Source organism: Phyllobates terribilis, unplaced genomic scaffold (genome assembly GCF_046119375.1).
Source record: "Phyllobates terribilis strain yellow unplaced genomic scaffold, ASM4611937v1 Scaffold_3__8_contigs__length_932513732, whole genome shotgun sequence".
Taxonomy (NCBI): Eukaryota; Metazoa; Chordata; class Amphibia; order Anura; family Dendrobatidae; genus Phyllobates; species Phyllobates terribilis.
In genome coordinates, this window is record NW_027362763.1 from 859307842 (window position 1) to 859322445 (window position 14604).

Here is a 14604-nt window from a genome sequence, read left to right on the forward strand (position 1 = left end):
CCTCCTCTCCTCTCCCCTCCTCTCCTCTCCCCTCCTCTCCTCTCCCCTCCTCTCCTCTCCCCTCCTCTCCTCTCCCCTCCTCTCCTCTCCCCTCCTCTCCTCTCCCCTCCTCTCCTCTCCCCTCCTCTCCTCTCCCCTCCTCTCCTCTCCCCTCCTCTCCTCTCCCCTCCTCTCCTCTCCCCTCCTCTCCTCTCCCCTCCTCTCCTCTCCCCTCCTCTCCTCTCCCCTCCTCTCCTCTCCCCTCCTCTCCTCTCCCCTCCTCTCCTCTCCCCTCCTCTCCCCTCTCCTCCCGTCCCTCCCCCCGCTCGATCAGGACCCCGGCACCCGGCGTCATACTTACCCCTCCCCGTGCCTGCGCAGCAGCTCCTGTGTCTTCCGCTGCAGCTCTGTGAGGGCTTCCTGTCAGAGGGCGCTGTGACGTCTGTACACCGCGTTCTCTCCTGACCGGTCACAGCGTGAAGATGCCGGCTACGCTGGAGTCCAGAGAAGCAGTGAGGAGAGTATTGGATTTTTTTTTTTTATGGGGCCATAGGGGACCTGCATGGGGCACTATGGGGGATGGGACATTCTGCATGGGGTATTATATAGGGGGGATGTGACAGCCTGCATGGGGCATTATATGGGGGGGGAGAGGTGACATCCTGCATGGGCCATTTATGTGAGGGGAGAGGTGACATCCTACATGGAGCATTATATGGGGGAGAGGTGACATCATGCATGGGCCATTATATGGGGGGGAGAGGCGACATCCTACATGGGGCATTATATGGGGGAGAGGTGACATCCTACATGGGGCATTATATGGGGGAGAGGTGACATCCTGCATGGGGCATTATATGGGGGAGAGGTGACATCCTGCATGGGGTATTATATAGGGGGGATGTGACATCCTGTATGGGGCATTATATGGGGGAGAGGTGACATCCTGCATGGGGTATTATATAGGGGGGATGTGACATCCTGCATGGGGCACTATAGTGGGATGTGACTTCCTGCATGGGGCATTATATAGGGGGATGTGACATCCTGCATGGGGTATTATATAGGGGGGATGTGACATCCTGCATGGGGTATTATATAGGGGGGATGTGACATCCTGTATGGGGCATTATATGGGGGAGAGGTGACATCCTGCATGGGGTATTATATAGGGGGGATGTGACATCCTGCATGGGGCACTATAGTGGGATGTGACTTCCTGCATGGGGCATTATATAGGGGGGATGTGACATCCTGCATGGGGTATTATATACGGGGGATGTGACATCCTGCATGGGGTATTGTATGCATGCGGTATTATATATGGGGGATGTGACTTCCTGCATGGGGCATTATAAAGGAGGGTCGGGAGACATATGCTAGAATACCTGATGCGTTAGAATCGGGCCACCATCTAGTACTCCATATGTGGCTGTATAGTATTGTTTCACCATTTGGTTGAGACTCTGGAGGGACAGAGCACTATTTTCCTCCTGGGGTGCAGATTTTCCTAGAATAGTATCTAGAATAGTATGTGGACTCCATATACAGAGACCCTAAGTGCTAGAAGAGCAGAATCTCCCCTCAAGTGAAGTGACCTCATTTTGGAAATTATACCCCTTGGGGAATTTATCTTCAGGTGTAGTGACAATTTTAACTACATGGGTTTTTTTTTCCCAGAAACAAGCAGCAGTGGATGTTGCTGAGTGAAAATTGTAAACTACAGTTGTGGTGTCCAGTTCGTTATGCCCAGCTCATGCTTCTGGAGACATGCACCCGTACATTGGGCAGGCTCTCATCGCTACAGAAACGTCAAACATGTGGACGCTAACTGTGGTTTAGGCACACTTTGGAGCTCAAAAGGGACGTGGGCATTTGTATTTGGGAGCACAGAATTTGCTGAATTTCTTTTGGGAGTTAGTGGCTGTTTCTCTTTTCAAGAGCCTTTTGTGCTACTAGTAACGTGGAAGCTCTCTATATTTCCGTTCAAAGATGACGGCCCTGAGTGGGGACTTGCTTTTTTTTGTGGATTGAGTCGAAGCTTTTATTGTGATCCAAAATATTATGTAAAATGTTCCCATTTATCTTGTGATCTACACTGAGCACTAATATCGGTGTCTCCATTTAAATCTCAGTGACCCCCGAGGGATCAATCCACTATAATGAGGCAGCAGAGTTACTCTGGACTCCGTCTGGCCTCTGTTCAGCGGTGTCCTTTTTTTCCGAGATTCACAAAACTGTGGCCAACGGCACTTTTATGCATGTCTAATAAAAAGACTGACACCGTGGGATCACAGGCCAAACGACGTCCACAGTACCTCCATCTGCCTCATTGTAGGGAATCTTCCGCTGGGGTTCTGTCTGAACCACGTATTTCAGGGATTTACATGGAAACCCTAGTGCAGGATAAATGTGAGCCGAGCCTTACTGCGATCTTTGGGAGGCAGAATGAACAAATCAGCAGCAGGTTAAGTATTGGTTTTATTTATTTTTTATGCCGTTTCTTGTGCGGTATATGTGATTAGACGACTTTATTCTTCGGCTCGGTGCGATTACAGTGATACTAGATTCATAGCGGGTTTTTTATGTTTGGCAGCTGTCACACTAAAAGACGCTTTTCTTTGCTAAAATATAAAAAAGAATTTATATTTGCATTGCTTTATTCTGAGAACCATAACTAACTTCTTTATTTTTCCGCTGATGTAGCTGTATGGCAGCTTGTTTTGTGCGGAACAAGATGACTTTTTCAGCTATACCATTCTTATTTACATTAGTCTTTTTGATTGCGTTTTATTCCACTTTTTGTTCCGCAGTATGATGATAAAGCATCGTTTTTATGCCTCCATAATTTTTTTTTTTTTTTTACAGTGTTAACTAAAGGGGTTAACTGTTGGGAAAGTTTTATAGGTTGAGTCGTTCTGGACTTGGCAATAACGATAAAAAGTAATTTTTTTTTCAGAAGAATATTTATAGGAACAATATACTTTTTTTTTATTTACTGTTATTTTTATTTAGATAATTTTACAACTTTTTTTTTTACAATGCCATGTTGAGATTACTGATGGTAATACAGTTTACCACATGGGCTAAATGGCATATTGACAGCTGCCACAGTATCCCATCAGCCGCCTGAAGTCATGTTGGGAGGCATCACTGGGGTAACAGCCTAGGTGCAGCAGTCGCTCTCGACGATCTAGAAGGTTTAAATGTACAAGTCAAAGTTGCCGTCCTCCTGATTGCTGCAGCGCTGGCTGTAATTGCTGCGTCGTCCATGGATGTAACGGTTTGCAGGAAGCAGGTTTGGATGCACAGGTGAATTAATCATTGTCAGAACATTGTGAATTGATGTTGGGATATCCTTACATTTTAGGGCACTTCAGGACTGGTTTTGCATGACACTAATCTGAAGGCAATGGGGATTTCTGCTGTTTTTTTCAATTAAACTTTTGATATAAAAAGTATAGAGATTTCAAAATACCTTGACGAATCAATACAGAAAATGTAATAGAAAATGATATGCATTTTTCTTTATAGGAAGGGTAACTTTTATTTCCTGAAACCAAAATAGACCTTTAGCTGGAAAAATGGTTGTTAAAATGGAGTTTATGGGCATGGAGTTTATGGGCTACCAGGGAATTTTGAGTTCCTGAGACCCCTTTTTGTTTTCTGAAGCGTTAGGTCTTCTAATTTGAAGAGTGTAACGCTGCCATCTTTTGGTTGGCACAGAAGCTTCATGTCTCAAGCAAAGTTCACAGAATGGCATTTACTGACTATAATTTCCTGAAATAAATGACATTTTTATTGCACATTTAGATCACATCGTATTAGCTGAGTAGTGTCACAATTTAACCAAAGGAGCTTTATTTCAGGAAAATATCTTCCGTACTTCTGATGATCACTGCGCTGTAGAGCTAAACACTCTTTTGTTGACTCCGTAGAAATATTGCTACATGAGACTTGACTACTGATTGTACAGTGAAAATTTCAACCTGCGTTTTGGATAACTTTGATCGTTAAAGTGGTATAAGGTTCTCCTCCATGTTTCCGAACATGTACAACGTAGAGACAAGGAGATCAGGAATCCCACTGGTCTCTGTGTGTCTGCTGTGTATGGGAGAAATCGGAGCAACTAATCCAACTAGCTGAGTCCACCAAAAATTACAGATGGCACATACATAGAGGACCTTAATAAAAAATGCAAAAATAAAGCGCAAGATAAAAATACAAGTCATATAATGACCAGAAATAGTGTTATTCCCCATGTTACACCCACAGGACTGATTATTCTGAAAGGTCACCAGAATCCGCAGGCCCACTTGGGTGAAGTGTGAATTTAAGGGAAGCTGTTATCAGAAAATGACCTATTGTTTAAATCAGGTTTTTGTGTTTTTATTTTACTTTTTTTGCCAATATTTTTTTTTCATAGCACAATCTGTATTTAAAAAACATAAATAAAAAAATTGAAGTCTTTGAATTTTGATACCGGCCACTGAGGCATTTTTAGACTTTAATTACTTGTTTCAGGAAACAACACATGCAGATAGCCACGATGAACAGACTCTGATCATATATTTTTTATTGAAGCATCTAATGAGCGTGGTGTAGTCACTTGTGAAGGGAGGGGGACAGGGTCAGCTGTGATGCCTATTGTGATTGGTGGATCCTGTGTATACAATAGAGATGTCATGTGACATTTTAATCATTCCACTGATGCTAAGGAGCCTGCTGCAAAGTAGGAGCCCAAAAAAGCACCAGTGGCCCATGTAACAATTGCAAGATTTCTACATTTTTTTATTTCGTATAATAAAGATTGTGATCTGCAAAAAAAAATAATTCCAAAACGCTTTTAAAAATACATGTAACACAAAATCCTAATTTTACCAATGTCCTTTTCTGATGCTGGTTTCACTTTCCACATGGGTTCATTCTGAATTCAGATTTGCCTAGGAAAAATCTGCAGCAGATTACAGTGCCAGGTGTGCGGATGAAATTTGCAAATGTCATCCACATGCTGCAGGCTTTTCCCATGCCGAAGATTTTATAAATCCACAGCACGCTCACTCTGTTGCAGATTTTCACCATGTATCTCGCCACCTATAATTTTGGTTACGTCTAAATCCACAGTAAATCTGCAGAACACTTGGCAGCCGAATTTGCATGATACACATGCGGGTTTTGTCTTGGATCTGTGGCAAAACCCTTGGCAGAATATTTCTAGACTTCAATCCCGTTATAAAAAAATGTTGCCTGCCACTACCATCTGCAGTCTTAGAAACAAGGGGTTTACTCTTAATTTTAAAGTGGTTGTTGACTTTTAGAGACATTATTTTTATTTTTTTATTTTTTTTAATGCCAACTGGTGCTGGAAATAATTTGTCATTGGCTTTCAACATTTTGCCTTTTATAGCCTCTGTGCCAAAGACCACATAGAAGTTGAATGTACAGAAAATCAGAGCACGTAAAAGCAAAACAGTGCAAAGTGTTTAATAAAACCCAGTTGCAAAAAAAAATATTTTTTTGTCCTAAATACATGCTTGTAAGTATTCTAAAGGTAGTACTTCAAGTAGTCTTAAAGGGATTGTTCAACAATTACAGCTTGTTGGGTGTCCCATCATTGGGACCCATACTGATCACCGGAATGGGGATCCTGTGTACCTTCATTGTCCATGGGACTGTTGGAGATCTTTTGAGTCAAACCTTCTCTTGTTCTCTTTAGAGAGTGTATATGTTCTGCTGTCATGACACTTCTTGACAGATCTCTCCAATATGATGGAAGGGAAGCTCAATCACTAATTACATTTTTTTATTTTGACCTTTCCAGGCATGTAGCTAGGAATGTTGTGAAGCATTTAATTGCTTGGAAGATTGTGCGGACAAGCAAGTTGTGACCCAAAATAACTAATTTATTTTTCACGTTGGTTTGCCATAGTTTGCACTAGTTTTCATACCTGTCCTTCCTGATATATAGTGCATATACGGTAAATATAATATGGCCTTTTATCGATTTCCAGCAGTACGACTTGCCAACGTTGGTGAACTGCTCAAGTATTTAGATTAATTATTAGTCTGGTTACGTAGAAATCTGATGTAGGATTAAAAAAAGAATCTTTTATTAAAATTGTAATAAATTCAAACTATTTCTTGCAGGAACGTGTGCAGAAAAGTTTTCCTCACCCCATAGATAAATGGGCGATTGCTGATGCTCAGTCTGCGATTGAGAAGAAAAAACGTCGGAATCCGCTCTCTCTCCCTGTAGATAAAATCCATCCTTTGTTAAAGGTAATCCGGGGGATTAAATACAAATGTGTATCAAAATCTGTAGGGATTGATGTGTATCAAAGGAATACATTCTAATGGTTGCACCTCTCTACTGTTCTGTTTATATGATGTAGGTTTCTTTCTTCTGCAGCTTCTGTGCAGACATATGTGTCTCTATGGTAACAGACAACAAGGTTTGTAGTCTGATCCTACAGTCATACGGTTTTCTTCTCTACTTCTTGGTAACTTGCCAAATGTTTGCCAACAAATGGATGGAGGAAATTATGGTTACTTACAACATGTATTCTATTACCATAAAAACACACAAGTCTGCAAGAGCGGTAATAAAAAACAAACAATAGAGCACTTCAATCAACAGCGTTTATAAGGTTGCGTTAGTTTTCATTTTATGTGTTTATATTAACATTTATAAACTTTTCTAAATTCTTATGAAAGTTATTAAATGAATTATACAATATTGGTAGCAAATATATTGTTAAAAATTTTGAGTCAGAATTTGTACATTTCTACCAGCTACACCCAAAACTAGCTTAAACTAAACCGCTTTGTCTATGCTCTGCTATAAATCCCATGATGCATCAATGCAGCGTCACATAGAATGCTAGAGCCAGTACCTATCTTTGCCTGCTGTAGTAATGTGTGATTTATCCTTTCCTCTATATTCTCCTAAATATATAGGTCTTTAGATCAGGAGGTTGAACGATCATCTTCGACATTTATAACTGTTGTTACTGGAGCTGTGTAACCATCATCAGAAACTGTGATAGGAGTTTCTGTTCCTTCTGTGGTACACTGCATGTGATTTCCTCATAGAAGAATGAGATGTTAACCCCCTTAAGAGAACATAAAGCCATTTAATTCCCAGGGGGGTCACCGTTTGATAACATTACTTAACTGCAGAGAAGTATACTATGAATTTTCAAATAGAAAAGAATAACTAAATAATTTAATAATGGCGGAGTTAAGTATATTGGAAGGTTACTCAAAGAATAAATTAAAAAATCACCGTGCTTTCAGGATATAACAAGCTGAGCAAGATAAATAAAGCCGCATGTTTCTCAAAGGTAAAGTGGTGGTCAAAGTTGCCGTTCTTATTCACTATGGGAAAGTATCATCTGAAATAAAATGCCAACTCCATGGATAGTTGTAAGATGCTTTTGCTATTAGAAGCCAATCATTGCTCCAGTTAATTCGGACCCAGCACTGTGAATTGCTTTTGTACCAAGTGCTTCTGTAGTTTTTTTTCTAGGTATTTCAGTCCATGTGTGACTTTTTTCCTTCTTTTTTTGCAGGAGGTTCTAGGTTATAAAATTGATCATCAAGTATCTGTTTACATAGTTGCAGTATTAGAATACATTTCTGCTGATATATTGAAACTCGCTGGGAATTATGTTCGGAATATCAGGCATTATGAAATTACCAAGCAAGACATAAAGGTTGCCATGTGTGTTGATAAGGTAAGAATGTGTTACGAGTTTTATCTTAATATATATAGGTCACATCCAAGAATTTCACCAAACTTGTACAAAAAATATTCTTTTAAAATAATGTATAATCCTGTTCATTAGAAAGAGAAGCTGATATCTACAAGGTGAAAGTACTAGTCTTGGGTACAGTCTGGAAGCCCCTGTGAACCAGAGTAATCTTACCTACATAGGCGATTAGTGAGGGGCTTGCTGATGTACTCACAGCTTCTTAATTTATACGCCCCACTATCCATCGTTTGGGAGTTGGGGATGTACATTTATGTTGGTGACAGATCCTTTTTCTTCCAATCCATTGGTCTATTGTCTCTTTTCAACAGGTATTGATGGATATGTTCCACCAGGATGAAGAAGATCTTAGTGTATTGTCCTTAGCTGATGAAGAGCCATCCACTTTGGGGGAACAGACCTACTATGATCTTGTGAAGTCTTTTATGGCAGAAGTTAGACAATATATAAGGGAATTGAACCTCATTATCAAAGTATTCAGAGAACCTTTTGCCTCCAGCACAAAACTGTTTTCAGCTCATGTAAGTTTTAAGCCACCATTTTGTGTTTTTGTTTTTTTTCTTTATTATTTTAGATTTTGTTTTTTATTTTTTTTTATTTTTTTTATTTTGGACCGAATAGATCTGATTGTGTTTAATGTGAGACCAGAACATGTTTTAAACATTTTAAATCCGAACACCAGCTATTTTGTTTCCCTATACAAAGAAACATAGGCTAATATTAAAGGCTATTGTGGAGGCTCCTTTGTATTCCTGTTTTAGTCGATGTGCCATGTCTGGGGATGTCTGCCATCTTTATTCCTTCTTCCTCTCTATGATTCCCCTAACGCAGACTACATTTCGCATGATGCCAGAGTCTAATCATAATGCACATGCTACTATATAACGACTACTAGTGATAGATCAGTGACCTAGAACTGCTGTCCCCTGATGTATACAGTATTGTATCAGGGTATCCTGTGTGATGTGTATATACTGCAGTCTAGGTGTCTCCTATGGGATGTGTACAGCAAAGTCTCGGTGTATCATATGGGATGTGTATACATCAGTTCTTATATCCTATGTGATGTATATACAGCAGAGTCTCAGTGTATCCTATGTGATGTATATTCAGCAGTCTCAGTGTATGTAATGTATACAGCAGAGTGTTTATCCTGTGATGTATGCAGTAGTCTTTGTATCCTATGTAATGTATACAGCAGTCTCAGTATATCTTGGTTGCATAGGAGGATTTACAGAGGGATGGGGATGGAGGAGCTGGATTGGGAGGAGAAATGAAAGAGCTGCCAGGAGGGATTTGATAATAGCATCCTGTAGTTCACCGGAAGTCAGAGACTGACACATTATCACATGTCCTGGACTGGTTGTCAGGCTAGAGATCTTCCTATAATCAAGGAGGGGAAATGTATAAATGTAACCAGCATGAGCTTAAATTGAGAATATTGGTGGTGAGTAAGCATTATACTTGCCAAAATATAATTGCTGGATTGCACCACTCCAAAGTTTGTATTTCTTCGATTCCTTTATTTTATTAGGGATCACATATGTAAGTGTAATGCATGTAGTTACATACTCACCATTCGCTTTTTCCACCTGTTTTCATCACCACTCCGGTCGCTCCAGAACCATGCTGCGGCTTTTGTAACCTATCTGATCACTGTTTCAGAAGTCGCTTTTCTCCATTCAAGTCTATGGACCCTCGTTCTAAATTCCCATCGACTTGCATTGAGAAGATTTCTAACGTGACCTCTGCTTCACACAGCAACCATTGTTATTTGGCCGGTCACAACTGCAGTCACGTGCCGGAGCGGAGCTGAAAACTGATGATGGCTAAGGGTATGTGACTACATGTATTACACTCACACGTGATCCCAAACTAAAGGTTAAAAAAAACTAAACGCTGGAGTGGTACTTTCACTGTTGACCCCCTGATAGATATATATATATATATATATATATATATATATATATATATACAGTCATATGAAAAAGTTTGGGCACCCCTATTAATCTTAAGCTTAATGTTCTATAAAAATTGGTGTTTTTGCAACAGCTATTTCAGTTTGATATATGTAATAACTATTGGATACAGTAATGTTTCTGCCTTGAAATGAGGTTCATTGTACTAACAGAAAATGTGCAATCTGCATTCAAACAAAATTTGACAGGTGCATAAGTATGGGCACCTCACCAGAAAAGTGACATTAATATTTAGTAGATCCTCCTTTTGCAAAAATAACAGCCTCTAGTCGCTTCCTGTAGCTTTTAATGAGTTCCTGGATCCTGGATGAAGGTATTTTTGACCATTCCTCTTTACAAAACAATTCCAGTTCAGTTAAGTTTGATGGTCGCCGAGCATGGACAGCCCTCTTCAAATGATCCCACAGATGTTCAATGATATTCAGGTCTGGGGACTGGGATGGCCATTCCAGAACATTGTAATTGTTCCTCTGCATGAATGCCTGAGTAGATTTGGAGCGGTGTTTTGGATCATTGTCTTGCTGAAAGATCCATCCACTTTGTAACTTCAACTTTATCACTGATTCTTGAACACTATTGTCAAGAATCTGCTGATACTGAGTGGAATCCATGCGTCCCTCAACTTTAACAAGATTCCCAGTGCCAGCATTGACCACACAGCCCCAAAGCATGATGGAACCTCCACCAAATTTTACTGTGGGTAGCAAGTGTTTTTCTTGGAATGCTGTGTTTTTTTGCCACCATGCATAACGCCTTTTTGTATGACCAAATAACTCAATCTTGATTTCATCAGTCCACAGGACCTTCTTCCAAAAAGAAATTGGCTTCTCCAAATGTGCTTTTGCATATCTCAGCCAACTCTGTTTGTGGCGTGCTTGCAGAAACGGCTTCTTTCGCATCACTCTCCCATACAGCTTCTCCTTGTGCAAAGTGCCTTGTATAGTTGACCGATGCACAGTGACACCATCTGCAGCAAGTTGATGCTGCAGCTCTCTGGAGGTGGTCTGAGGATTGTCCTTGACTGATCTCACCATTCTTCTTCTCTGCCTTTCTGATGTTTTTCTTGGCCTGCCACTTCTGGCCTTAACAAGAACTGTCCCTGTGTTCTTCCATTTCCTTACTATGTTCCTCACAGTGAAAACTGACAGGTTAAATCTCTGAGACAGCTTTTTGTATGCTTCCCCCAAACAACTATGTTGAATAATTTTTGTTTTCAGTTCATTTGACAGTTGTTTTGAGGAGCACATGATGCCACTCTTCAGAGGAGATTCAAACAGGAGAACAACTTGCAAGTGGCCACTTTAAGTAGCTTTTCTCATGATTGCATACACCTGGCTATAAAGTTCAAAGCTCCATGAGGTTACAAAACCAAAAAAAGTGCTTTAGTAAGTCAGTAAAAAGTAGGTAGGAGTATTTAAAACAAGAAAATGATAAGGGTGCCCATACTTATGCACCTTTCAAATTTTTTTTGAATGCAGATTGCACATTTTCTGTTAGTACAATAAACCTCATTTCAAGGCAGAAACATTACTGTGTCCAACAGTTATTACATATATCAAACTGAAATAGCTGTTGCAAAAACACCAATTTTTATAAAACATTAAGCTTAAGATTAATAGGGGTGCCCAAACTTTTTCATATGACTGTATATATGTATATATATATATATATATATATATATATATATATATATATATATATATATATATATATATATATATATATATATATATATATATATATATTGTAGTCTTGATTTCAGCTACAGGAGTATCATTATTTTAATGTTTTATGCGTCTCATGGAAGATTGAGAGCATCCTGATCTGAGCATAGTGCGCTCCCGTTCAGCTCTATCTGTATATCTTATTTGCTCTCTCTTCCAGACCAGCCCACCACCCCCAGCGATCAGCAAGAGGGTGATAGGATAGGGAACAACTACTTTTGGGGGGAGTAACCCATTAATGATTAACCTTTTTAAACTACATAGTTTTATATGCAGACGTTTGATCTGGAAATTGACCCCTTTAAATGATAGGGCTCACGCACATGACAGTATTTTCGGTCCGAGTGTGACCCGAGAAAACATCGGATTGCACCCAGACTAATGTTGTTCTATGGGGCTGTGCATATATCCGATTTTTTTTATTTTTTTTTTTCTCAGACTGAGTCTGTCCGAGGAAAAAAAATTGCAACATGCCTGATTTTTGCATCCAAAAATCGGATCGCGCTCGGCCATGCAAGTCAATGAGTCTGTAGAAAAAAATGGACCGCACTCTGATGGCATCTGAGTGCAGTCAGATTTTCATGGACTGACAGAATGGAGAAGATGGAGAATTTTTTTTTCCCTCCATCTTCTCAACCGAAAAAATCTCATCAGAGTGTGATTAGCATAATTGGCCCGATTTTCTCTAGGATAAGAGAAAATACTGTGTTTTACCCTATCCATATTGTAATTGCCCTGATCAGAAAATTTATTTTATTTTTTTGTGCACTGACCACAATGAATGTTTCTTTCAGGATGTAGAAAATATATTTAGTCGAATCATTGATATCCATGAACTTAGTGTGAAGCTTTTGGGCCTTATCGAAGACACCGTGGAAATGACAGATGAGAGCAGTCCGCACCCGTTAGTTGGAAGCTGCTTCGAGGATTTAGCAGAGGTGAGGTTTTGTTTCTATTTAAATAGGTGATCCCATGTCACACATTAATAGAATATTCCCATAGATTGCCATAAAAGCCTGATGGATGTGGGTCCTAGAGGTGGAATCCCCATGAATCAGATCTGTTTGGCATTTCTTGTGGCTGTGCTGTCAATGTCTGAGATAGTAATACCCCTTTAACAGCATCTTGTCAATGATATATATTTTTTTTATTCAGATATTGAATAGGTATTATAACAGTGGATATGAACTAAAGTTTTGCTATTTTTTTTACTATTTAATATTCCCCCTTTACAAAGCCCATAAAAATTTTGCACTAAATATAAAGGCTCATAGCTCTGGAACTGTATGACAAAGTAAAGAAGAATGGATTACTCCGGGGAGCAGCAGGAATAAAATAAAGGAAAAAACTGGCCAATATTCGCCTGGTTACAAATGGACCTGTTCTCCTCCCCACATGTCTGTTCTATTAAGTTCTTACATTCACCACATTGTAATGATTATTTCCCCTCTGGAGCATTGATTCTACAAAGTCTACCTTGTACTATTTCCTCTGTTGTTTCTTCTACAAAAGTTAGAAATAAATTGTCAACTGGGTGTTATCATTTTGGGGGGTATACAAACTTTGAGATGAAAGTGGATGTAAACCCTCATTGTGGTCTGTCCTGATGAAGAGGTATGATTTACCTCGAAATGCCTTGACAAATCTGCAACTGTGGGGAATGGGGGGCATCACTTGGATTTTTGCCCAGAACCAAAATTTGTATAAAACCAGCATGTGGTTTTAATACAAATATTGGTTCTGGGCAAAAGTTTAAGTGGTCCCCCCCTCATAGAAGTCTACATTGTGTTTTTACCTTTATTACCCTAAAGGATAGTGAGTGAGGGCAACTGAAGTCAACGCTGCTGCTGTACTGTGTCCTGCAAGTAAGGTCAGGACTACATGGGCATGACTATATCACCGAATGGCAACTTTCAGGACACGGAAAAAGACTTGGCAGCACAGCTCTCATTACCTCTGCTGCACTGCCATATCTTCTAACTTTGCCAGATCGGGAAAGATGGTCACATGTTGCGCACCATGGCAATTTTTTTTCCCCGCATTTAACCCCTTTTCCATACTTGCTCTGTTTTTATATGACTCAGACCAAAATAGTGCCCCTAGCAAAACCCCCTAATGTTCCCACAAAGTATAATACCTTTTTCATGGCCCCTATGCAGTGCGATGCATCTGCTATGCCTCCATACACAGAGTGATTTCCACAGTATCCCTCACAGCATGAATACCCCCTATGTTCCCCCATATAGTATGATGTTCTAAGTGTCCTCTTACACATTACACATGTATGTAGCCCTTAGTGCCCCCCTCTCAAAATATGATGCCCTGTAGTTTCCCATCACACATATTATGATGCTCCTAGTGTCCTCCACACAGTATAATGCCATCTGTCACTCCCACCCACAGTATGATGCCTCCAGTGTGCACAACACTGTTCAACTCAAGACAGCGTAGGGGTATTAACATTTCACAACATTTTGCCTGTTGGCAACTAGAACCCCAAACTAAAGCCCTTAAAACTTAACTTTTATTAAAGCATATAGCTCTTATAAGGATAGTAAATTTAAAAATGTTAGAGTAGGTTCAGGCAGTAGAGTAAAGTCAGATATTGTAATCTGCAATATTGCTTGTTACACAAATATGATTATCTAACTAATTCTCATTCTCGTACATTAGTGGCCGCGGACCACCTATCTTATGTTAACACTGCCTGTGCCTTATTATAAAACGCTAAGATTAAAGCCTCCCCGACATGTTTCGCCTAACTGACGTCATCAGGGGACAGAGGCTTAATGGCCATAAAAAGTTAAGTTTTAAGGGCTTTAGTTTGGGGTTCTAGTTGCCAACAGGCAAAATGTTGTGAAATGCCTCCAGCGTGGTCCCCACCCACAGTGTGATGCCTCCAGCGTGGTCCCCACCCACAGTGTGATGCCTCCAGCGTGGTCCCCACCCACAGTGTGATGCCTCCAGTGTGGTCCCCACCCACAGTGTGATGCCTCCAGCGTGGTCCCCACCCACAGTGTGATGCCTCCAGCGTGGTCCCCACCCACAGTGTGATGCCTCCAGCGTGGTCCCCGCCCACAGTGTGATGCCTCCAGCGTGTTCCCCGCCCACAGTGTGATGCCTCCAGCGTGTTCCCCGCCCACAGTGTGA

General features: G+C 40.4%; 1 protein-coding gene across 1 annotated transcript in view; it reads left to right on the plus strand.

Moving 5' to 3' along the window:
* SOS1 (SOS Ras/Rac guanine nucleotide exchange factor 1) overlaps window positions 1-14604 on the plus strand; it is a 104590-nt gene that overhangs the window by 61581 nt on the left and 28405 nt on the right. Inside the window, exons 3-6 of the mRNA XM_073672566.1 lie at window positions 6127-6258; window positions 7551-7715; window positions 8063-8272; window positions 12249-12392. Coding sequence (XP_073528667.1) covers window positions 6127-6258; window positions 7551-7715; window positions 8063-8272; window positions 12249-12392 — 651 coding nt within the window. The remainder of the gene's footprint in view (window positions 1-6126; window positions 6259-7550; window positions 7716-8062; window positions 8273-12248; window positions 12393-14604) is intronic.